This window comes from Sorex fumeus, unplaced genomic scaffold (genome assembly GCF_029834395.1).
Source record: "Sorex fumeus unplaced genomic scaffold, SorFum_2.1 ptg000029l, whole genome shotgun sequence".
NCBI classification, from domain to species: domain Eukaryota; kingdom Metazoa; phylum Chordata; class Mammalia; order Eulipotyphla; family Soricidae; genus Sorex; species Sorex fumeus.
In genome coordinates, this window is record NW_026606086.1 from 8974968 (window position 1) to 9001807 (window position 26840).

A 26840-nucleotide genomic window follows, 5' to 3' on the forward strand; every position below is an offset into this window, starting at 1 on the left:
CTTTAAAACAAGCTTAAGAGTTCACTGAAAACTATACCAAATTTAGCATAAGAAGTGAAATTCAGTTTGATTAAATTGTTTCATACTAGATTTTTTTAGAAAAATTTCAATTTTCTCTACTTAGATTTAGAATAGAAGAAATATACTATTTAACTGGTGAAAAAATATGACTCAGTAACCAGGGCAGATGAATATGCAATTTGTTTGGTTGCTGTTCTTTCCCCTTATATATACCTGTAGAGAATATTTCGTGGAATAGCACCATGAGAAACACTCAGCCAAGCACTTAATTGAGAAAAAAACACAAACGAGCGAACAGCCAATAAAAGTGTCTTCTCTTCAATAAATCGATCGCCATTCCTAAGGGAAATAAAAAAGAGCATAATTGAGTACAATAACTGAATTTTAGAAAGACATATGCCAAAATAAATATTGTTTTCAAGAGCATCTGACAACATTTAATAGTGTCACCTAAAATCACCCAGGTACTCAATATTTAAATTTTACTGTATTGAAAGATTCAAAGTAGTACTATTAAAATATATAGAAAGTATTGCAAAACCCGTTTGACCCAGAACAACTTCGAACACAACAACTCACTGTCGAGGAACTGGCTCCAGAATCCATCTTTCCAACAGCAAGGCATCTTGCTTGATGGCAGGGTCATTGAGGTCGAGCCCTTCCATGGTGGGCCCTTCGTCACTGTAGCAGCAGTCTGGCAGCAGCATGACCTCCACCATGACGGGAAGGTTGTTCTTCCACAACAGTGTGACTTCAGACCTGGTCCGTCTGGCTTGGCGACACTTAAACAGAAAACCGATGGAAACATATCATCTCAGTAACTCACTCAATTTTACATTTAAAGTGGAAAACTGTAATTGTAATGCATCTGTATGAGAAATGTGTCATGTACTGCGGATCTTTGTTCAGGCTGGTTTATTTAGGTTTCCTCATTAACATGTGGTCGGAGGTGCATACCACAGGTAACTCACACACTTGAATGTGGTTTATTAACACAACCTGCAGTGCTAGCACTGATTTAAATAATGTAATAACACAGCAAGTGCTAGAGTGTGACGATTATTCCTTAACATTTATGATGCAAATTTTCTTTTCCTTTTTTTATTGAATCACTGTGAGATACAGTTACAAGCGATGAAATTTTTTTTAAGGTAGGAATATCTTTGCTTTAGCTTGTAGAAAAAAACTGCTGTATGCAATGTCTTACAGACCTCAGGGTTGGCCAAACCCTGCCTTGTTTGCTAATTTCATCATTATTACAGTAGAAAACAGTTCAAAAGAAGACAAAAATATAAAAAACTTATTTCATTTATTTTTTTATGAGTAGATTATAAGCGTTATGAACTCATTAGTATAACCAGATTACTTCATTATCTGTGCAAAAATATTAGTATTTTAAGAAGGGGTTGATGGGTTGGGCCGTATCAATGGGTGGTCAGGGGCTACTCCTGACTCTGTTCAGGGGACACCCCTGCCAGTGCTCAGGGAACCAGATGTGGTGCTGGAGATGGAAACTGAATTGACCGCATACAAGGCAAATGCCTAATCACTATATTCTCTCCCGCTCCTTAAGATTTTTAACTTTGTAATATATTTAAGAAGGTTCTGGAGAGAAAGTATAGAGCTTAAGACACTTGCACTACATACACAGAATCCTGGTTTGAATCCTCAGCACTACGAGTGGTCCCCTAGGCATCACCAATGAGCCAGAAAAAGTACCTGAGCAACACCAGGAGTGTCCCTCAAATCAAGCCAAACCAACCAGCTGGCCGACCAACACCCAAAAGAAATATATTTAAGAAGCTGACGGGAAGAAACTGCTGATCACAAACTACCTGTCAAATATTTTTACCAGTATTATACAAAAACAGTAAGGTGATAACAAAAAGTGTCCTTCCACTTTAAAAAAAGGAATATAAGTAGAAACCTAATTCGTGTACGGAAAGTAACTATGAACATCAACCTACTAAAAAAATAAGAAAATATAGTTGATGAGTCTAGAACTGAGACCCTAAAAATAAAGCGAAGTCACAGTAGCAAAGATGAGCTTAACTCTTGTTTGTGGGAAGGCGGGTATGAGACATCAGCGTGCCTTCTTATATGTGCAGACCTATACCTATCTCTGGTCCCTTGCTGAAGGGCCAAAGTTACTAGTACGGTTTAAGATTTTTTTCCTTTATGGCCGTGAGCAATTTAAATATATTTAAATATGAACATTATTTTGATGAAACAAAGGTGGCAGTAACATTGAAACTATTTTCCATAAAGATAAATAAAAAGTATTCAATACAAAACTCACCTGGGCCAGCTTGTCGCTACACTCATGTTTGGTAGCTACTGGGTGACAGGCCTGTGCTGGGGGGCAGTGGGAACTCTCCGTGCGACCCTTCACCGAGCACTCAGGAGTCCGTCCTTCTGTGATCAGCAAGGCCAAAGACACCAAGAACTCTTCTGCATCATATTCAAAATATTCATCCAGAGTATCTATAGTTTGAGAAAGAAAAGAAAGGTCTCCTTTTGATGTACTCTCAGTAAGAACTTGGCTTTTATGCCCAAAATAATGAATGTTGGGGTTGGAGAAATAGCACAGCGGGTAGGGCATTTGCCTTTTACATGGCCAACCGGGTTCGATTCCCAGCATCCCACATGGTCCTCTGAGCACTGCCAGGGGTAATTCCTGAGTGCAGAGCCAGGAGTAACCCCTGTGCATCACTGGGTATGACCCAAAAAGAAAAAAAAATGAATGCTACATTCCATATTACATTCAATGTGAATGTGAGTTCAAGCCTGGGTGGATTTGGTGGCCGAGAACCACCTCCCCAGGCCGACAAACGAAGGAATGGGGTCACAGGCTGGTTGGTAATCGGTGACCTTTTATTCAAGTCTCAAAGCATTAGTTTTATAGAAATCGTGAAGGGTTGGGGTACACATAGGTGTAGTTGAACATTATCTTAACAACAAATAGACAACAACTCTGCTTCAGGGGAAATTCTTCTAGGAGATTAACTCAAGGACAAAATATGGGGGTTTAGCACTCTAGATTACTAGGAGATCCGCTCAAGGGTGGGGCGCTCAAAGGCAGGATTCCATCTGAGGGTGGACTGCTTTCTTCTAGCCTTTTAGCTAGTAATCCATTTAATCAGATTGGATACTAATATTTCTAGTCATTTTGTATGAACACAGTAAGATATATAGCAAGCTTAAAGAATGTCTCTTCATGGGCACCTCTCACCATATATCACAGACTACAGTCCTCAGGCCAGCTTAGTCTTTCCTAACCCCAGCAAGGTTCTTATCCAGTTACTTCCTTTTGGGTCATGACAGAGTTTGTTCCATGAGCATGCTCTTAACTGTTTATACTTCTTATAGAGCTCAGCTTGACGCTTTGTGATGTCAGGGTAGCTTGTGGCTTGCCCTGGGTCCATGCAAGTCCTTTGCTGGGACCCTCTTTGGGGGTGTTAAGGGCAACTGAAAGATGTATGCCCAGGAGTAAATATTATTCAAGTCAATAAACTCCCATGTTACAAAAGCATAGCAAGAACTGTTTTCCTGTGTCTATACAAAAAAGGCCATTGCTAAACTATGCAAAGGGCATAAAGGAAAGAAGAGAAGCAAGATAGGATTAGGAATGCGAGACGGGATTGGGTGTGCCTCAGAAGCACTGTGATGGGTGCAACTCAAAAAACCTAAGTTCCTGTAAGAGGAGCAAGGACAAACCACTATTATCCAATATTCAAGGATATTTAATAACAGAATGAAAGAACTGCACTGCACTTTAGAACTGTTCTCCCATTGTTCATCGATTCGCTCGAGTGGGCACCAGTAACATCTTCATTGTGAGACTTCTTGTTACTGTTTTTGGCATATATCGAATCTGTCACGGGGAGCTTGCCAGGCTTTGCTGTGCGGGCGAGATACTCTATGTAGCTTGCCCGGCTCTACAAGAGGGGCGGAGGAATTGAACCCATGTTGGCTGCGTGCAAAGCAAATGCCCTACCCGCTGTGCTATCACTCCAGCCCTAATCAAACTACAGATCAAAATTTAAAAATATCCTAAAACATGTACTATTTGTTGAAGTAAATTTGTATTATAAAATACGCTGAAACAGGCTGGCCAGTTAGCTCAGTTGGTTAGAGCGTGGTGCTGATAAAATACGCTGAAATAAAATTGGATATTTATAGTTTTATGTTTACATGGCAGATATTTATCCATTTGGTTTGGGTCACACATGGCAGTATTTGGTGCTTGGGGCTCATACTTCAGTGGTAGAACCAAGTGATGCCAGGGACTGAACCCAGAACTCCAACATGCAGCAAACATTCTGTCCTATTATATCCTACCTACAGTTTTATTGTTTCTCAATAAGCCATTTTTTAGTAGAAATTTTAAATAGTTCTACAATGATTTGTTTTTGAATCCTGATTGCATGAAGAACAATCTGGAGAACTGAAACATACAAACACACACACACACACACACACACACACACAAATAGGGCAGGAGATACTGCACAGATTGAAGTTATATGTTGCATACAGGAGGCCCAACTTTGCTCCCCAGCACAATACAACCTCCTCAGAACTCTCTAGACCAACCTTAGAGCACACTGCCAGGAATGGTCAATGAGAACCTTGGACATGGCCTCCAAAGCAAAACAAAACTAAAACAACAACCAAGAAACAAAACAATTTAGAAACAAAAGTTAAAGACCCGTTAAAACCGGGAATTAGATTATTCTAACAGTTTCTGCACTAATTCTAATGGGCAATTAGGATGGAAAACCACTACTCTAGCTGGAAGTTAAAGACCAAAAAAGTGAGGAGAAAAGGAGGATATCCACCAAGGCAAATCTTACACAGTACAATGACAAACAGGCAAAACCCTACTTTAGCATATGTACACTGGAGTTACATTTTCAGTTATAAATGCAAATACGCACTGTTATACTCATGTGTAGCAGAGGTAGAAGTGTTTATCTGCGAACATTCTGGGGATTTGACAGCCTCTCTCCAGATTTTTTTTTTTGGTTTTGCTTTTGGGCCACACCTAGCCATGGTCAAGATTTGCTCCTAGCTCTGTGCTCAGGGATCATTCCTGGGGGACTCAGAAAACTGTATGGGGTGGCAGGGATCAAACCTGAGTTGGTCGTATGGATGGCAAGCATCCTACCCACTCTACCAGTGCTCAAGCACCCCCCCACCACATTTAACACGTGACTTTTCCTAATAAAATTCTCTAAAAATAGTTACAGAGACAAGAAATGTAGCTCAGTGGCAGAGTACATGCCTGGAACACATGAAGTCCTTACTCTGCCACTAAGTATGAAGTTCTTGAGCTAAAGAAAAAAAATTGTTTGATATTCAAATTTAACAAGGCATCCTGGTTTACAGTATGAATTTAGATGTGTGTGTCTTTATTAACAAAAAAATTGAAAACACTAACATAACAATTCCTCTATCAACATGTATAATACAATATAAATAATAAACATAAAATATAGTAAATGAATATAATAAGAAAAGCCTAAATGATAAAATTTACGATGAAATACTTCACTAAAGCTCAAAAATGAAGCAGAGATCTGTATGCCTCTACAGGAGATATTCAGGGACAATGCTGCATGAAAAGATTAAGTTTAGAAAGTCTGATCCCATTTTTACTTAAAAAAAATTCTTAAGATATTTTATGTTATGTATGCTTATATGAGAATAGGGAAAAGAGTGGGGATGCACAAAAACGTACATATTTAGTCCTAGACAAAGACATAGGAAAAGGTATTGGAGAATTACTAGTTTGTACTGTTTTTGCAAAACACCATGTACTACTTCTCTAAATTTTAACCCAAAATTCAAAACTTGAGTGGAAAAAGGAAAAAAATCTCTAATATATATATATATATACATTTTAAAGTGTATGTGCTTAACGAAACACACACAAAAACTAGAGGACTACCAAAATTTTGCTTTTCTAGATATTTCTTAAAAACTAACAAAATATGGGGCCAGAGCGACAGTGAAGGGTTTGTGGGCTTGTCTTGCACAGGCACGACCCACTTTGATCCCCAGCACTGCATACGGTCCCCTGAGTGAAGCCAGGAGTGATCCCAGAAACAAAGTGTGAGGAGGAGTAAGCCCTGAGAGTGAATTCAAAACGTGGATACGTTTGGTGCCCCCGGCTGGTTGACAGCGACAAAAAAATGGGGAAGGAAGGAATGGGGCCACAGGTTGGTTGCTTTCCCGGGATTGGGTTACCTGTGGCATCAAACCTGACATGGCAGTCCCTGGCCCATGTGTTTCCCCTCTTACACCGGGGACAGGTGGTGCTTTCCTCTGATGCTGTGGACAGGGCCCAGGTGGTACTTTCAAGGAAGCATGGCCGTGAGGTTCCTCACAATCTTTTCAAAAATGGACTGACTTGCCACAATTGGGACATTTATTCTGAGCCTGTCTCTGTACTGCACAGGCCTCAGCAGCTTTCATCTGTGCCTGATGTTTAACAGAACCAACATTACGACACGCCTTCATGAACCCCATTATGTCCTCCTCCTCTTCTATGTCTTCCTCCTCCTCCTTAGTGAGGCAAAGAACAGCTTGGCAGACCTCGTTAGAATTTTCAAAAGCCAATTGTTTCGACAGGTGCTCCTGAGTTTCCTTACCCTTAAACTGCCTCTCAATAGCCTCTGTCAACCTCCCTATAAAGTCTGTATATTGTTCTAAGGCTCCCTGAACAAATTTTGTATAGTTTCCCTTAAATTTGGCACCTGCATCAATCTTTTCCCAGGCATAGGACTGCCTCGTGGACATGAGCAAAAACAGCATGAGGCAAGGTGACTTGCTTTTTGGGTCCTGCCATTTCCCTTCATCTACTAACATCTCATAAGTCAATTTGATCCCTGAAAATTTTCACCCAGAATGATCTGGGCCAAGAAGTTTTGCCTTGGCCTCATCACTGAACCGGATCCTCTACTGCAAGTACTGAGAAGGGCATAAGCACTTTTTAGCGACCACATGAAAATGTTGGGGTACCCAATGGGTACTTTTACTCCAGCCTCTAAGATATTCCTTACAGGATGAAGATGTACGTCTACACCAGGCACAGGCCTTTTTGAAATGACTGAGTGAATCCATTCTTAACCCCTCATAAGGGGGAGGCTGATTTTCCTCCAGTTGGACCAGGGAAAAAGACATGGAGTTTGTGCAGTTTGGGTGGAATCAACCATTTATGGTCTAGAGGTCTCTGCTGTAAGTTTCCATCAGGAGTGGGAGTGCATCACACGTGGCTGTGAGGTGCTCCCTCTGTGGGAAGCCTTCTCTACCATGCCGCTCCGGGACTCAGAATCTGAGGAGGTGACGGCTGGCCCTTCATACACATCATTTTGATCTGATGTACTGCAAGTGGGGTCATATGGAGGAGATGGGGGTCTCTCCAGTTTGACATCAGTAGAGAACATTAATTCACCAGCCTCAGAAAGATTTCTACTTTGAGAACGAGTTTCCACTGGAAACACACTGAGCTTCTTTGGGGCTTGCGTATGGGGGGGGGGGGGGTCAAGCATTGAGCAATGAGTCTCTTTTGGGGACTGAATATGAGAGGAGCTGAGGGCATCTTATCCCTAATATTCTCCCCTTTCTCAACTATACTTTCCCTGAACTGGAGAAGAGAATTAACAATCTCCCATGTAACCCCGAATTCCATGAGAATCCGAATCCCCTCCTTAGATGCTATGTAGACATTTTCCTTATTTCCAAACCTTGGTCTCTAGAGTCCCTTCATCCGGGAACCACGGGTTTATTTTATAAACAACTTTAAAGCGGGGTTTGGTCTCAGGAGATGCAGTCTTCCATTCTGCGGGAGAAGCGGAATCTAATCCGTAAATGGCTCAGCCCATTCAGTCTGGCTCAAAATACACTGGGAAGAGCCTGGGGCAGCCCTGATTCTGACCCACAGTAGTGTGGGGGTACAGCTAGGGTTCTAACTCCCAGCACCCCAAAAGATGTACTATGCCATTCTTCTCCGAGTGGAGGATATGGTTAGGATTTTTAAGTCCCCAGTACCCTGAAATCTGGTATTCCACCCACCTCTGTAAATGGGACCCACCAAACTCAGCCCTTCCCTTTAGGTACACACCGGTTGGTGATTCATGCTCCCCTCCACCCTGGGTATGTCAGCTGTGAGTTCAAAGTGTGGGTTCGCAACTCCTGCACTCTGTGGCCAAGAGCCATCTCCCCACACTGGCCCACACTTGAACAAACGAAAAAACGGGCCACAGGCTGGCTGGTAACCAGTGACCGTTTATTCTCTCTTTACAGAGTAGTTATATAAAAATCGTGAAGGGTGGGGTACACATAGACGTGGTTGAACATCATTATAACAATAAATAGATGTAATACTCCTCCTTCAGGGGAAGAAGTTCTAGGGGATTAACTCAAAGACAAAATTCCATCCGGGGGTTCAACACTCTAGATTATTAGGAGATCTGCTCAAGGGCCCATCTAAGGGTATACTGCTTTCTCCTATCCTTAGTAGTAATCTATTTAATCAATCCTATTAGATACTAATATTTCTAGTCATTTTGTATGAACACAGTAAGATATATAGCAAGCTTAAAGAGTGGCTCTTCATGGGCACCTCTCGACATATATCCCAGACCACAGTCCTCAGGCCAGGTTAGTCTTTCCTAACCCCAGCAGGGTCCTTATCCAGTTACTTCCTTTTGGGTCATGGCAGAGTCTGTTCCATGAGCATGCTTTTAACTGTTTATACTTCTTATGGAGCTCAGCCTGACACTCTGTGATGCCACGGTAGCTTGTGGCTTGTCCTGGGTCCATGCAAGTCCTTTGCTGAGACCCTCCTTTTGGGGGTGTTAAGGGAAACTGAGGCTTAAGTGAAGTAAATATGATGGATGCCTGGGAATAAATATTATTCGAGTCAATGAACCCTCATGTTAAAAAGCATAGCATCAACATAAAGGAAAGAGAAAAGCACTATAGAATTAGGAGTGCCTGATGGAACTGGGTTTCCCTCAGTAGCACTGAGGTGGGAGTAGCTCAATAAACCTAAACTCCCTACAGGAGGAGCAAGGACAAACCGATGTTATGCAACACCTGAGCAACGCTGTATGTGGAAGCAAAGAAAGGAAGGAAGGAAAAAAGGAAAAGAAAATGAATTTATATGAGGCAAAAATAAAAGTAAACATGTAGCAGTGAATATTCAATTTCTCTAGAGAGGACGTTAAAAATCAAAGGAATAAACATTAAAACTACTCTGAAGACCGTGGTGTAGTAGTATTGATATACTGATACTGGTTGTGGCATGGTAATACTTTTTTTTTGGAGGGGGGCAGCATATCTGGCAATGCTCAGGGGTTACTCCTAGCTCTGCACTCAGGAATCGTTCCTGGCTATGCTCTGGAGACCATATGGGATGCTGGTTAACCTGTGTCAGCTAGTAAAAGGTAAGCACCTTACTAGCTGTACTATCCTGCCCAGTGTGATAACACATATTTTGAGGAGGTGTGAAACTGTACCCCTAAAGTGCATTTATATACTCATGTACATTAGTTTATCTCAATTAAAGACATACTGAAAATTCATGTTATAGCTATAATAAGAGACAAGTTAGAGAAATTTGTTTGAATAACCTATGGTAAACGGTTTAAAAGATCTCTGTATTATGGAATAGTCTATAGTAATTAAAATAATTATGAGGGCTGGAGCAATAGTACACTGGGTAGGACATTTGCCTTGCATGTGGCTGACCTGGGTTTGACCTCTGCATCTCATATGAACCCCAAGCAATGCCAGGATTAATTTCTGAGTACAATGCCAGGAATAACCCCTTGAGCATCAATGGGTGTGACCCAAATTGCAAAAATAAATAAACTAAAATAATTATGAGGCTTAGGGCTGGAGATATAATACAGTTAGTAGGATACTTACCCTTGCATGTGGCTGGCCTGGGTTTAATCCCTGGTGTCCTACATGGTTCCCTAAGCCCACCAAGAGTGATCAATGAGTGCAAAACCAGGAGTAAACCCTGAGCACTTCTGGGTGTTGCCCCAAACCAAAAATGAAATAAAACAATTATGACACTTTTTGAGAAAAAAATTAAAAGTTCCACTAAGCTAAATAACATTATTTTATATTTATGACTTTCAATAATACATATAGTTAAAAGAGTACTTATATTAATGACAATACAAAAAATTAAAATAAGCTTGCTAAAGTTTGCTAATATAAGCTTGTGAAAGCTCCTTAAAGAGCCTTCATACTAACATGATTAGAATGACTACCCCTGGGGGCTGGAGTGATAGCACAGTGGGTAGGGTGTTTGCCGGGTTGATTCCCAGCATCCCATATGATCCCCCAAGCATGGCCAGGAGTAATTCCTGAGTCTATGAACCAGGAGTAACCCCTGTGCATCGCTGGGTGTGACCCCATAAGCAAAATAAATAAATAAACAAATAAATAAAATGACTACCCAGGGCACTAGACAGATTCAATGCTATCCCCATCACAATTCCCAAGGCATACTTCAATGACAAAGAAAAATTACAGCTGAAATTTGTATGGAACTATAAAAAAACTTCCCAAATTGCCCAAGAAATTCTCCCACCCATCCAAAAGAAGATAGAGATACTCTATTCTCAAACTATGAGATAATGGAATAAAGGCAGACTCTTGACCTCATGTAACAGAACTGAGAAAGCAGAGGTAAATTCTCATGTGTAGGGACAATTTACAATGAAGAAGTTAGGTGTATTAAGAGTAGGGAAAACAGAGAAGGAGAGGGGAGGGGGGATGGGAGGAAAGGAGGAAAGGAGGAAAGGAGAGAGGGAGAGAGGGAGGGAGGGAAAGAGGGAAGGAAGGAAGGAAGGAAGGAAGGAAGGAAGGAAGGAAGGAAGGAAGGAAGGATTACTTGGACTATATCTCTCATTACTCTCTTATCTGGTGCTTTGTTCAAACTGACATACTCATTTTCTCCTAGAGCCAATTCACAATACCTGACCCTGCATATTCTACTAAGTACAAAAATGTCTCCTGTTTCCAGCAGTCCCCTTCTAGTCCCACCTCAGTTGTTATAATCCTTCTCTCCCACTAGACAAATATTTTTAAAGGCTGCTGTGGAAACCCTTTGTGGCAAAGAGGTTGGTCATTCACTGTTGCGTATCAGGGGAGTAATCCTACTCTCCATATGCTCATACATTTCTGACCTTCAACTACATCAGCAGCTCATTAATGATTTCCTCAAATTGTAGTGAATCAAAAAGTCATTTCAACTAGTTTAAGCACACAGTGAGTGTGAGCGCCTGTTCTGCTGCAGGAAGCCTGTGTTCGATCCCCAGCACCGCCCATGTGCCAGTATGATCCCAAATGCATTGCAGTTTGTGATTCTTAAGGTCACCACCAAGTGTGCAATTTCCAGCGCAACCAGGCAGTGTGTAAATCCTAACTTCCACACTGATTATTCTTAATTTTTAGGCCTCAAATAGTCGTTTTAAGCAATAATAAAAATCATTCATTACACCACCTACAAACTGTGTATGTGATAAGTTGGGGGCAACTCAAACTCTAGGAAAAAATAAACCCCTAAATTTTAAGTAATTTAAAATATCGGTTACAAAGTAAGAGCAGAGTATCCAATAACAAAAATGCAAGTAAAATTCAATTCTCTGCCAGAAGGCAACGGAGAAGCTGTTGTTGCTGTCCAAGGAAAGAGACTTCATGGAGAGGATAGTTTAAATCCTGGCGGAATGATGAATCTTTGGGATAGATTAAGACGCCATGTGAATGCTTAGGCGGGAATTCAGCCTTGGGCATCAGAAAAAGCTACCACAGTTAGAATATTTTAAACAGAAAAAAAAAAAACCCAACTAGACCTAATCAGTGTGACTAAGAAAATTTCCTGGGGGCCTTCTTGTTTGCCTCCTGAAAGTCTGGGCTGCCAGAATTTTCATCACAGATGCTTGGGTACAAACTTGAGCTGCTTGACCCGGGTTCGATTCCCAGCATCCCATATGGTCCCCCTGAGCATCGCCAGGAGTCATTCCTGAGTGCAGAGCCAGGAGTAACCCCTGAGCATTGCCGGGTGTGACCCAAAAAGCAAAAAAAAAAACAAACAACAACAAAAAAAAACAAACTTGAGCTGCTTATATTTCACTCGTTTACTTTTTACACTAACTTTTAAATTTCATTTTTCAATGAAATTACTCTGCGTAAACCATCTAATCACTGTTCTAGGATGTGAAAATAAGCAAAAACAAAACACTGTCCTTTAAGGGAATATTTCTGATCATGTGCTTATTATTTTTCCAAGTATCATGCAGAAAGAACCATGGGACAAAAGGATGAGAAAACATTCTCACAGAAGAATCAAGGCTCTGTCTCTCAAAAGTGCAAGTTCTAGAGACAGCTACCCACCCAGATGACCCCATGCTGTCAAAAGCAACAATCCACTACTCTAGTTCTGTTTTGTTTTGTTCCAGCTTCACTAATCCCAGATAACAGGGACATAACTTTCCAAAATTACCCTCAGGCTTAACCTAATTTAGTCTTGCATTTTACCTCATGGGAATATGGTTACAACACAGGCTAATTCCCCGAAATAAACTGTCCTTTCAAATTCCTGCTACCACATGCATGACCCGAGTTCAAGGTATTCTTAGCATTCATAGTTTCCACTGTGTGTTCGTATGTATGAAATCTGAAACTCTTATAGAAATAAAAGTGAATGGAATAGAGTCATTTTTAATTAGGAGTTAAGGAACTGAGTACATACAGTCGCTGTTCTGCTTAGCACAAAGAAGGAACCAGATAACATTCAGAGCAAGAGGGTCCAGGACTGGGCCATGCAGGGGCGGTGCATGGTTTGGAGGTGGAGAGTAGCAGCAATGAGGTCAGGGAGTCCCTCTGCTTGGGAGCATCCTCCAGCCTGGTCCTGGCTCCCCTTCTTGCAACCCCACCCAGACTGTGGGGTGGCAGGATGAGCGATACCGATTACAGGTGAAGGTACACACATTCAATGAGGACTGCCAGTGGGATGCCGGGGTTCTGGCCAAGTGTTATCTGGTTATGTGGAATTGTCAACGGGCAAGTCCCTGCTTGTCAGGGCGTAGAGCGTTACAGGACCACATATGTGGCTGTGTAAGCTCATCTACTGGTCCTGCTCCAGAGACACAAAACTAAATCTCGAAAGAGATAAAAAAAAAGTCCTGGACACCCACTTATGGCTGAGACATCTGGGACACCCTCACCTCATACACTGTATGAGGTGAGGGTGTCTCAGCTCAGTGCCTGCCCTAAAGAAGTCCCAGCAGTGGCTCCCTTCTACACTCCAAAATCACCGCCATGCCTCTGGCCAGACTCCATCATCGCGGGACCAAGTTTGTGAGAAATTAACCTGCAAAAAATTTAGGTATACGGGTCTTTGTAACTGAAATCGCCAGGTCTGGCTGAAGTCGGGATAGGCTACCTCCCCAATGTCCCTGTATACTTGCAGAAGTCCCAGAGGTCACATCCAGGGACCACCTCCAGTATTCCATGTAAGCCCATCTACTGGCTCTGCTCCAGAGACTCATAAATAAATCTCAAAAGAGATCAGCCAACAGTCAAATGTATTCAGAAACCTGCTTACAGCTGGGATGACTGTGGCACTCCAATGGGGGCGCAGGTCAGTCCAGTGCCCACCCAAACAGAGCCCTAGTAGCCGCTCACTTTCACACTCCAAAATCATTGCCTTGTCTCTGGCTGAATCACCTTGGGACCAAGTTCATGGAGAAATTACCCTGCCAAAAAATTTGAGCTATTGGCTCAAGAAGTTAGTGAAACCTCTAGATAAGAGCTGAAGGCTGAAATTAGGTAAAGGGACAAACATGTAACATTTCAGTACTTGTAATGCAAACCATAATGCCCAAAAGGAAAGAGAGAGAAAGAGAGTGAGAGAGAAAGAAAGAAGAAAAGTGCCTGCCATAGAGGTAGGCTGGGGAGGGGGGAGGAGGTGACAGGGGAAAAACTGGGGACATAGGTGGGGAAATGTGCACTGGTGAAGGGATGGGTGTTGGAACATCGTATGACTGAAACTCAATCACAACTTTGTAACTGTGTTTCTCACGGTGATTCAATAAAACAGACAGACATACAGAGAAAAAATATCTAGAGCAAGGATCCTGTCCTATCAAATAATTTCTGGAGGAAACTCCAATGGGCCAAGGAAGGTGTTTTGTAGGTTTTTTCCTAATCTCATTCTGACACTTTGGAGAGGTCCTATAGGTCTTGAGGACCTGGACACTGCATTTCAGACCTAATTCTTTTGTTAGATTCTCTACAAGAATCCACTCCAGGGAATCCAGGAGTCAGCATGGGCATCCCTAGGGCAAATCTACCTGCAAAAGTGCATAGCATTAACTGGAACATTTTAACATTTTCTTAAAAGCAAAATAACAGTATCCAATGCTCACTACCTTAACCACTTTGCTCATAAACGTATCCTGATATCCTTATACAAGTCTGTTTAAAAATTCAATTTCTTAAAATACTTATATACTATGACTAAAGCCCAAAAAAATGACAAGAGCTTTTAATCCAATGGAATTTATGAACCTCTGGGTATTTTGTTATTGGGCCATACCTAGAAGTGCTCAGGGCTTACTTCTGAATCAGCACGTGGGATCACTGCTGGCTAGCTCTGGGAACATATGGAGTGCTGGGGATCAAACCTGGGTTGGCTGCATGCAAGGCAAGTGTATGTACAATACTTGCTGTACTATCCAGCCCACCTCTGGATATTATTAAAAACAAAAGTATATGTGTGTGTGTTCATATATATGTGTAATTTTTCCTAAGAGTTGATAGTTTCAGATTCTCAAAAGGATCAGTACTCCAAAACAAGACACTGTCACTGAATATTCTTTTTCCATGCATTTTTTTTCTTTTCTATGCATTTTTGAAGAAACTGGCTTAAAGTAAAAATGCATCATCCCAAATGAACATAATAAAGAAATATAATCAGGTAAAATCAAGACACTATTTCTAAACAGCTCCCCAATCTTCTATATCAGTTGCCAAATAGCATTTGGACCCAGTGCAGATGACACTAGGTCGGTACCACTGATATTAAAGTTGATAAAATAGAATAACTTGTCTTAGTTTGTTTAGTTTTTTTGTTTGTTTGTTTGTTTTGGAGCAATACTCAGGGGTGCTTAGGTGCTATTTAGTGCTAGTAATGCTCGGAGGTAGCACCTATGGTGCTTAGGGAACTTGCCAACTTGGTACCAAACACAGGTCTCCCACATGCATAACATGCATGTCAAACCTTTAATCTAACTTCCCTTGCCCTTTTACTTTTTATTTTTCTTACATTTTCTTTTATCTAGTTCTTAATAAGCTAAACTTTTACCTTAAGTATACTGAGAATTAAATAATATGCTTTTGAAGGAATCAATCAGAACCTGAATAAAATATGAAAATCAATGTAAGAACCCAGGATAAATCTACCTCTCAAAAAACCATTAAATTATGATGACAGCTCAGAGCAATTAAAATGCTATGGCTAGCTAAAAAGGACCTGCAATTCTCTGTACTTATTAACATGATATAAGAGCATTTTATTGGAAGAGTTCTCAAAATTTAGCCCTGTACTACCACATTTACACAACGTAATTTTCTTTTATGAACTACAGTTACAAAGATTTCATGTTTGAGTATCAGTCATACAATCGTTGAACACCCGTCCCTCCACCAGAGTACATTTTCTATCACCAATGTCCCCAGTATCCCTCCCTACCGCACCCCTGTTCCACCCCTCCCCTTGCCTCTATGGTAGACAATTTCCCTCTTTCTCTCTCTAACTATATAAAATTCTTACAGTTCAAGACAACTACATTTATTATGTATGTGATAATATTTAATTTTGTAGTTGGCCTGCTCCTTATCATTTATGACTGGCAAATACAACCTCACTTTTGGCCCAATCCGAGCTAAGGATTTCAAAAGAAAAGCCAGTTCTTATAATGGATAAATCGCAGTGAATTTATCCATTCTAGTTAGTTTAGCAACTGTGAGCATGTATGTTACACTTACTTACACACACACACACACACACACACACACACACGAAAACAGGGCAATTTTTTTTGTTTTGTCTTGTTTTTGGGCCATACCCGACTGTGTGCAAAATGTGAAGCACAATTATGTATGACTTGCAAATTGTTTTTAGATACAGAATGTGAACAGCAATGGAATTTCTGCAGAATCAAAGAAACACTATTTCATATTGCACTCACTTTTTTGGGGTTTTGGTTTGTTTTTTTGGGACACACCCAGTAATACTCAGGACTTACTCCTAACTTTGCTCAGGGATCACTCCTGGCAAGGCTTGGGGAACCATAGATGGTGCCAGAGTTTCAACCAAGGCAACTGCCTTACCCCCATACTATCTCTCTAATTCCAACACTTAAAGCATACATATAAGAAGCAGACATTTGTGAGAAGTAAATATAATAAAAGAAGATTTTACAGAAGGCTTAGAGGAAAAAAGAACTCAGGAGCCAGAGAGAATACAGGTACTTCCCCTGTACAGGATGACCCTGGTTTGATCCCTGGCATGGCATTATGTTCCCGCCAGGAGAACCCTGAACAGAGAGAGGAGTAAGGCCTGGGCACTAAAGAGTCCAAATCCCCCACAACCCCCCTAAACCCAACTCCGTTACCCCTTCACAGACTATTTTGTTACAGAATTTTAAAATAAAACTATAAATGATATTATATATTACTTGATTTCAAAGTAGAAATCTTTTACTTTAAATAGAATCTGTGAGAGCAATCACTAGAGCTTCCATTTGCTATTCTTTATCCAATGACCAGAAATAAAAATAAGAAAAACCATTATTTTTGAGAAAAAGCACTTTTCTACTGACAACTATAAAACAGCACAGCCAACCGAATGCATGACATAGAATAAGGCAATAAAAATTTCACTGTTAATATTCAAGGAGTTAAAATATGCTAGCAATGTTACTATAGCTAACCAGATCATAAACATCAGGTATTAACTGAAGTTTTGAGAGTGAATAGAATTTTTCAGATGATCCAAAATTTAAAAAAAAAAAATTAGGGCCAAGGAGGCAGCTCAAAGAGGTGGAGCCTGTTTCTAACTTGCTCGGGGTCCTAAATTCAGTCCCTGGAACCACAGGTTCTCCTGACCCCAATATATAGCCCTTATACTTCCTAAGCACAGTCAGGTATGGCCCTGGTGGCCCCCAAGCACAGTTGGGAGACCCCAAAACAACAAAAATGAAAAAGACTCTTATTTGGAAGGGAGGACCTCCCATACAGTGCTCATGGAGCCTAAGGCTAAAGTCAGCTATGTGATATTTCAATGCTTGGAGCAGCAATGCCATACGGCCTGGCAGACGGTGTTCCAGGAACTCTGGGGCTAGGTTGGGGAAATGAATGGTGCCGTGGATTCAGCCTGCGTACTTGGGCATGGAAACATGCTTCTGACCACTGAGTTATTTCCCCAGACCCCCAAATGAATCCTTAGGAACTGGGTCCACATGTTAAGCAGGTATTCTGCCAAGGTGATTTCTCCAGCAACCGGACGGCAAAGGTTTTGCATAATTGAGCAGTAAACCTCTAGGCCCAGCTTTCTTGCTGATCTCATGCTCCTTTTCCTTCTGCAGCATGTTCCATGTTTTTTCATATGAATGAAGAGAGCCTGCTCCTGGAAAGTCTATTAATTCTTAACAAACCAAGAGGAAAAGGTACGCAGACAGATTTAACCACAATTTTGTTCTCTGGCCCATAGTTTAAAACAAAATGAACAACTGATAGGAATAACAGTTCCCAAACTGTGAATGACCATACTGACTTGCATATGGCTAGTCTTCATACTTAACTGAAGCTGGTCCATGGAACACACCCCTGCCCTTGCCCCTTGCTCACCACCCTCCCCCGTACAGTTCCTCTTCTGTAAATGAGTGCATGAGACAGTGCAAGCCACCATACTCAAGGAAATAACAGCTTTATCTGGCTATAATCTTTATGAGAGCCTCTCTTAACTTTAAGTTTTGGGCTATTCCTAACAACCTGGGAAAAAACAAGAATGCTGCTTGGCTGGAGGGATAGAACAGGGGATAATGTACCTGCCTTGCACACAACTGACCCAGCACCACATATGGTGCCTGAAGCTCAGCCAGGAGAGATCCCCATGCACAGAGCCAGGAGTAAGCCCCGAGCAAGCACAGTACGGGACAAAAACAAAACAGCAACAGAACCAAGAAAGAAATAGAGCTAAAACATTAAATGCATAAATGTATATTATCCATGTTAGACTTATTAGATATAAATCACTTGAGTTAAAAAAGAAACCACTTATACAATCAGGTAAAGCTAATTGAGCAAAGGGAGCTAGTACAGGAGGTAAAGGTGCTTGCGTTACACACGGCTGACCTGGTTTGATTGCATTGCACTAATGTACTCTGAGCACAGCCAAGGGTCACTTCTGAGCACAGAGCAGGGAATATTCCCACCCCCTACACCCCCATAAAAAAGAAAGCAGGAAAAAAAACATAAAATGTGTAATTTGCTAATTTTCTGTATTAGATTAATCTTTCTGTAAAAGATAAATTGACTACATAAATTTTAAAACTTCACAGCATAAAATAAAATGTAAGTAAATGTTATTTAAAAGAATTAAAACTTAATTCTATAACTCATTAGATAAACTTGTTTTTGCAGATCCCTAAAATCTATTTTAATTATTACAAATACTGAATTAGTAATGCCTCAATTACATTTTACTGTAGGTGCAGTATTAACTAAGTCAGACATGAAATGATTAAATTTTGCAGTCTTAATTTTAAAATGCCATTTTAACATTATTGATGTGCTGTCTTTTAAATCCTTTGTTTTTTCAATCTTCTACATGGGCACTGTAACAATACTGAATTTTTACTTAGATTGTTGCATCGTTTGTAGAAACTGCACAGAACTAGTAAATGGATCAAATAACTAAGAGATCATACAATTTAAGACAGCATCTTCAGCAATCTTTTAAAAAAAAACAACACATCAATTCCTTTAACTGTATCAATGTTCTTACTAAATTCTGACAATCTGTCAAATTCATAAAACAATGGATTTCAGTTTTAAAAGTGAAATTTATTTGAAATACTTCTTCCTAGTGCAGTGAGGGTGTTCAACGGGCTGGGCCGGAGTACACGTTGCAAGCAGGAGGCCAGGTCAGACGGAGCCCCACAGGACTGCATAGGGGCTTGGCATCGGCGCCCCTGAACACCGCCCGAGTGACCCTGAGCACTATCTACAGGAGTAGCGCCGGAACAATACCCCCAAACCAAGCCAAATCAAGCATCTCAAGCAGTGTTTTGAAAAATCAAAACAAAACAAAAATACAGCCCCCAAAGAGAGCCAATGCTTCTGGCTAATCCGGCTGATCCCCATTCTCTTCCGGTATTCCCATTTTAATCTTCTCTCCCCCTCCCCCCCGCCCCCCCCAGTGAAAACAGCAGATTCCAGTCTCTTATCTTCTTTTTCTCATTGTTCAGGCGGGCATTTTAACTATCTTTAAAGCGATGTGAAGACAGCTTCTCGGAAGATAGAGAAAATGCCCTAAATGCGCTGCTTTTCCAAGTGAGATCATTTCTAGCCCTATTTTTAGCAGTCCATGCAAAGCAAACACCGCAACTGTTCACCAGCTACAGAAAACTGGAAGCTTAGATCTAAAGCCGTTAGAAAATACTTCGTTACACACCGTCTCTGCGAAGCCCTTTGTTTCCACTGAAAACCATGCTGAGTCCCGGGGTACAGAGTTGCGTCCCGGCTGTCAGCGCCGGCCGAGGGACCCAGCTGTCTGCAGCGGCGGGTGCTCCTGCGGCCGGGCTTGCACAAAGGCAGCAGACACCGCGCACATAGCAACAGCGCCCGCCGCTGATTGGCCGCCGCGCCCGGCCACTACTGCTTCCTGCCTACTTGGCAGCTCGGCTTGTTGTCCTTGCTCTGACCAACTCGGCTCTGCTCAGGCGACTTGAAAGGAAACGACAGCAGAACCACAGTGACAAAGTCCTCGGGCACGGGCCAACAATACATGTGTCTCCCTCCCGGTGCCTCTACAGGATGAGAAAAGTTCCTACGGTAAACACTGATTTCAGTCGTTCTCAAACGAAACTGAGGACAAAGGGGGGGGGGGGGTGGAGAGCGGTGCTGGAAGAATTCGGCTTGTTACTTTGCATTTCAAGTAGATCATGTTTGACCACCTTCTGAAACACAAAACTTTACAACAATCAGAGCATCATTTTCCATCTGCCTAGATTAGTTTGCAACAAATTAGCTGAGAACAAACCTTAAATTCCTAGAAAACAACGATCACTTAAAATAGGACAGGCACAAAGGCAGCACACCCCCGTCTAATTTTATGTAGTGCCTTGAAAGGGCCAGGAAAACTCAAGTTACAGATTGATTAGAAAAGGATTCAAAAAAGAAAGTTAACCAGCTAATGAGCAAAAAGGAAAGATTTGGCAGCCAAAAAGGAAAGATTTAACTAGGTACTGGCTTTAAAACCTTTCTTATTACATTACATAATGACAAATTCATTTATTTCCTTTTTCACAAAATTATTTGAAGCTACAAAGGCATTTGAGATTTTGTTTTTAGGTATTAAGGGCTGGATTTAACATACCAGTGTATACTCTTCTACAAGTTTGAAGAACAAAAGCCCCTCCCCAATTTAAGAGAGCTGACTTGGGGGTGTCAACTCAAATAGAAACAGATATACAAAAAGAATCAGGAAACTTCCTCATTTAAGAAAGGATGAATACCACACAGATTGGATTAGTATTTTTTTTCAAGCTTTTAAAAGCAATGGGACCCTTTTTGTTTGTATGCTTCCACTGAAACATGTCAATCGTGCCTAACACAGCTCTTTTAAAAAGCAGCTTGTAGGAACAGGCTGAGGCTATAGTCGAAGGCTGTATTTTTCACTACTCAGATCTTTCCTTATTTACAGTGTCTTGGTGCTAGAGAGGCTGACGGAAGTGCTGGCGCTATTCAAGTTCACCATGAACCCATGCAGCTATTTTTAAATGTGAAGCCACAAACAACCCTGCAGGATCTACTAGATTCCTAAACCTAAAAAAGTGTCTAGGATTTCTGGAGTTCTACAGTGGGCAAGGAACTACAACCTGCTAACAGTAAAACCTGATTATTGTCTGAAAGAACCAGCCTTATCACTTCCTCCACAATTAGCCAGAGGAAGAAATAACAACAGAGAAATTTGGAAGCGCTCAGAGAAAGAATAAGGATTTTGTAGTCAGACAGACCAAGCAGGTTAAAAAGTGAATCTGTCATTTACTAAAAAGTGAAACATACACACACACACACACACACACACACACACACACACACACACACACACACACCCCTTACGCAAACTACGAAATCACTTTGAAATTTAGCTTTTTTCTAAAGTCTGTAAAATGGAGATAACTCACAGGTTTGCTATAAACCTAACAGGTGCTCCCTGACAGTCAGGTCTAATAAGGCCTTATTAGAGCTCTGGCAGGGCTGGAGAGATAACAGGGGTGAGGGCAAATGCCTTGTGCCCTGTAACCTGATTTCGAATCCCTGTCACTGCTTCTGTACCCCAAGCCACCAGGGGTGATTCCTGAGCAGAGCCAAGAACAGCCTCTCAGCACCAGCTGGGGCAGACCCAAAACAAAAACAACAATTCATCAAGATGAGGCTTTGCAGAAAAACCTATTCTCCTAACTAAGGAGTGACCTCTCACAAACTAATGATATATTTCAGTTTAAAATTTCCTTCCCCAGGGCAGCACTCACTAATTCAAGACTAGACTTGAACTCCTGTACTCTTTTCTTACTAACCAGGGTATAGAACGTTCACAGAATTTGTAGGGGGAAAAAATCAAAAAGATTTAAAGACATTCTTCACCACCTCACTGTAAGCACATTAAAGTGAGGTACTAAGTTTAAGATCCGGGGCCGAGATCTCCAAGCCTACTCGGATTGGAGTCGAGCATCCTCCACCCAGATCCTCCAAATTCCAGTAGGCGGGGGTCACACCCACCAACTGGCCCCCTGGCGCCCTGTAATCCCATCAGCAGCCAAGACTCTGAGACTATAAAAACCAGCTCCAGGAACTGCGCGGCCGCAAATGCGGCCGCGTGACATCTTATTATGACATCTCATTCCTACTTTGACAAACTGGCAGGCTACTGAATGTAGCCTGCCCACACGGCAGAGTCTGGCAAACTCCCTGTGGCATACCCAATATGCCAAATACCAGTAACAATGATGGGTCTCATTCTCCTAAAGAGCCTTGAATATAATCTCAGGGCTAGGATGAAGGAGACGTTACTGGGGCCTGCTCGAGGCAATCGATGAATAACAGGATGATCTGTGATCTGTGATCTGTGACTAAGTTTAACCACTTTATTGCTTACCTAGCACTAGGCCTAATGTACATATGGTACACTATTTGATTTGATCTCATAACCACAGGACAACAAGTATAATTATGTGTATTGTTCAAAAAATAACATCAGATTCCAGGTCGGAGAGAGACCACAATGGGGAAGACACTTGCCTAGCGTGCAGCTGACCCAGGTTTGATCTCCAGCACCTCTTTGATGCCCTGATCACTGCCAGGAGTGATCTCTGAGTGCAGAGCCAGGAGTAAGACTGAAGTTTCACTGGGTTGTGACCCCTCCTCCCAAAATTTTTTAAAAAGAAAATCAGATCTGAAAGGGCTAGAGTGATAGCACAGTGGTAGGGCGTTTGCCTTGCACACAGCCCGCCCGGCCGAGCCGGGTTCGATTCTTCCGCCCCTCTTGGAGAGCCCAGCAAGCTACCGAGAGTATCTCACCCGCACAGAAAAGCCTGGCAAGCTCCCCGTGACGTATTCGATATGCCAAACATAGTAACAATGAAGTCTCACAATGGAGACGTTACTGGGCCCGCTTGAGCAAATCGATGAACAACGGGAGGACAGTGACAGATCTGAAAGATTTATTCAAGTTGTAGAACTAAAAGAACGGCTTTTAAGATTGCTGAATGAATTACATTCATAATTAAAAATTATCAGCTATGTCCTTTTCTTCCAAAAAGAATATATAATCCTTATGTATTTTTAGAATAACTCTTCTCAGTTACAATCCTTGAGCTTTGTCAGGGGCTCAAGGCTTTGGCCTAGACTTGGCAGTGCTCGGTGTTATGACTGGTGATGCTACTGGGACCAAGTAGTGCTGAGGATTGAATTGGGGGCTGATTGCATGTAAGGCATGTACCTCAAGCCTTGTGCTATCTCTCTGGCCCCTAATCCTTTGGCTTTCTAATGTAATATTTAAAACATATAAAATTACCAATTAATATCATATGCAAATAGATCTTACATAAAGTGACGAAGTAATAAAAGAGAACCTACATACATGTTGTTTAGAAACTATCTGTGAGTAAAAGGTACTCCAACAGTCATTTCACTTAAAAAAATAAAGTTCAAGTGAATAAAATATTTAGTGAAATGCTTCCTCTGTGCTGCCAGTTTTCCAATAATTTCAAAATGTCACTGTTACTGTCCTCCCCTTGTTCATTGATTTGCTCGAGCGGGTCCAGTAATGTCTCCATCATGAGACTTGTTGTTACTGTGTTTGGCATACCGAATACGTCACGGGGAGCTTGCCAGGATGTGTGGTGCGGGCGAGATACTCTCGGTAGCTTGCCGTGCTCTCCGAGAGGGGTGGAGGAATAGAACCCGGGTCGGCGGGTTGGCTGCATGCAAGGCAAACACCCTACCCACTGTGCTATTGCTCCAGCCCTTCAAAATGTGACTTTAGATGATTTAGAACATCTGTGCTTTCCCCCAATTTCCCCAGCTTCATGCAAAGCTATAAACGGGTATTTGTTCTGTTTGCATTTGGGCAACACCCAGTAATGCCCAGGGCTTACTCCGGCCGTGTTCAGGGAACACTCCTGGCCACACTCAGGAGACCCTATGTGGTGCCTGGGACTGAACTTGTGTCAACTGTGTGCAAGATAAATGCCCTAACCTCTCTATGATCATTCCAGCCCCATTAAAGGGTAGATGTTATAACTATATATATATATATATATATATATATATATATATTCAAAACTTGTATACCTCAACAGTTTAGTTTATAAGTTAAGGATGTGAATAACACGGCTGGAAAGACAATCCAGCAAGTAGGGCACTTGCCTCGCATACTGTTGACCCAGGTTCAATCTCCAGCACCACATAGGTGCCCTGAGCAGCACCAGGAGTAAGCTCTGAGCACAGAGCCAGGAGCACTGCCAGGTGTGGCCCAAAAAAACAAATGAGAGACAGAGAGAGAGAAAGAGAGAGCAAGAGATAGAGATAGATAGATAGATAGATAGACAGACAGACAGACAGAGAATGCAAATAACATAAAACTCAACACTGTAAGTCCCAGGTTCTCAATTTGTTTGTTCGTTTGGGGGTCACACCCGGTGGTGCCCAGGTTTACTCCTGGTGGTGCTCACTGACCATATGGGGTGCTGGAGACTGAACCCGTGTCAGCTCATGCAAGGCAAACATACTACTCACTGTCCTTTCACTCTGGCCCCAGGTTCTCAATTCCAATGCCCCCTTACCCTGTTTCTCCTATACCCCACCACTCAGCATAGTTATAACTGTGCTAGATCATAAAATGCTCCAAATGAATGAGTTCAAGAAATATGAAGAACTTACATAATCTTTATTACTTACATAATCTTTATTTTAATGCAAGGAAATCAACAGGAAAACTTATTCCGTAGAATTTTTTTGGTTTTTGCTTCTGAGCCCAGGTTTTATGCATGCAAGCCATGTGCTTTTTACTCATAAGTCACACCCCAAGAATTATTTTTAAAATATTACAAGCATAAAATGAAAAAAATTAATAAAAATATTAAAATATAATATAATGTTAAATAATAATATACAAATTTAATAATATAAAATTTTAATACAAATATAAATATAAATAAAAATCAAATATAAATGGTTTCAGATCACCTATGCCCTCAGTTAGTGAAACAAGTGGGAATAATCTACTGACAGATTCTTTACAGATACTCAGGCTATCTTGGATATTTTCTTACAAAAAAAATAAATATTGCTACTTAAAAAAAGAACCCTTCACAGGTAATAACTATTATACAGAATAACATATAATATGCACTGTAGTACTGTCCTCCCATTGTTCATCGATTTGCTCGAGTGGGCACCAGTAACATCTTCATTGTGAGACTTGTTGTTACTGTTTTTGGCATATCGAATACACCACAGGGAGCTTGCCAGGCTCTGCCGTGAGGGCAGGATACTCTCGGTAGCTTGCTGGGCTCTCCGAGAGGGACAGAGGAATCGAATCCGGGTCAGTCATATGCAAGGCAAATGCCTTACCCGCTGTGCTATCGCTCCAGCCAACATATAAGATCACACTGTTCTCCCGTTGTTCATCGATTTGCTTGAGCGGGCCCAGTAATGTCTCCATTGGAGACTTTGTTGTTACTGTGTTTGGCATATCGAATACGTCACGGGGAGCTTGCCAGGCTCTGCTGTGTGGGCGAGATACTCTTGGTAGCTTGCCGGGCTCTCCGAGAGGGACGGAGGAATCGAACTCGGGTCGGCCATGTTGGCTGCGTGCAAGGCAAATGCCCTACTGCTGTGCCATCGCTCCAGCCCAACATATAATATATATATATATGATAATTATACTAGGTAAAGGGATCGTATGTGTAGACCCCTGCGAGTCACAGTGTGAATTTCTTTACATGTCCATCTCCTCTGATTCCCAGAGAAGCGAACTCGCTTATTACTTCAATAGATGGGAAAAACCATGTTCAAACTTAGGACTTCCTGATTCTAGTAGGTACGCCTGTATCAAAGGAAAACAGGAGTCAATACACGGGGATGCAAATAAATGATTTAATCTGAAAACTTAACTACTTCATCATCATAGCTCACTGACCTAATCCAGAGAAAGCATAAGGAGCTGAAAAGAACACAGAACTGAAAGTCGTGTATCTGGGTCCGAACTAAAGCCTGCCTCTAAATCAGCTTTGTGATCTTTAGCACTTCTCTGAAATTGCTAGGTCAGGAATTACTCTTTTTCTTTTTCCTGTAAAACAGTAACATGCTACACAACTCAGATCTCATCATCTCTAGTAGTTTTCTAAGCAGGAACATTTTTAAAAATTGAATCACCATGAGATACAGTTACAAACTTTCATGATTTTTCATACAATGATGGAGCACCCATGCTTCCACCAGTGCACATTTTCTACCACCAATGCTCCCAGTATCCCTCCCACCACCCCCACCCCATCCCACCCCTTGCCTCTGTGACAGGCACCATCCTTCTTACTCTGTCTCAACTTTTGGGCATTATGGTTTGCAATACAGATACTAATTGGCCATCATGTTTGGTCCTTTATCTATTTTCAGCACACATCTCCCATCCCAAGCGATCCCTCCAACCACCCTTTGCTTAGTGACCATTTACTCCATCCCAACTGTCTTTCCTCCCAACTGTCTTTCCCCCCAGCACATTAGGCCGGCTTCCAAACTGTGGAGCAATCCTTTTTTTTTTTTTCCCCATCTCTACTGTTCATCAGTACATTAGGATCCTCCGCGAGCTGTATTACAGATTCACCACCAGGACCTCACCATTCTACAAGGTAGTGATCATTGACATAGGGGCTAGAGCAATAGCACAGTTGGTAGGGTGTTTGCCTTGCAAGCGGCCGACTGGGTTCGATTCCTAGCAT

At 41.7% G+C, this 26840-nt stretch overlaps 1 protein-coding gene across 4 annotated transcripts in view; it reads right to left on the reverse strand.

Annotated features, from left to right (window-relative positions):
• The window catches only part of ATOSA (atos homolog A), a 75628-nt gene that overhangs the window by 23320 nt on the left and 25468 nt on the right, over positions 1 to 26840 (reverse strand). For 2 of the 4 annotated variants that reach the window (XR_008792605.1, XM_056115479.1), the window contains exons 1-4: positions 19790 to 19878; positions 2321 to 2505; positions 601 to 803; positions 235 to 360 (exon numbers count right to left, since the gene is read on the reverse strand). Coding sequence is in view for 3 of the 4 variants with exons in the window: in XM_056115479.1 (XP_055971454.1) it covers positions 235 to 360; positions 601 to 803; positions 2321 to 2505; positions 19790 to 19826 (551 nt within the window). In the remaining variant the exon portion in view is untranslated. Of the gene's footprint in view, positions 1 to 234; positions 361 to 600; positions 804 to 2320; positions 2506 to 19789; positions 19879 to 26840 lie in introns of those variants that run through there. The other 2 variants (XM_056115481.1, XM_056115480.1) reach the window with 1 other exon arrangement.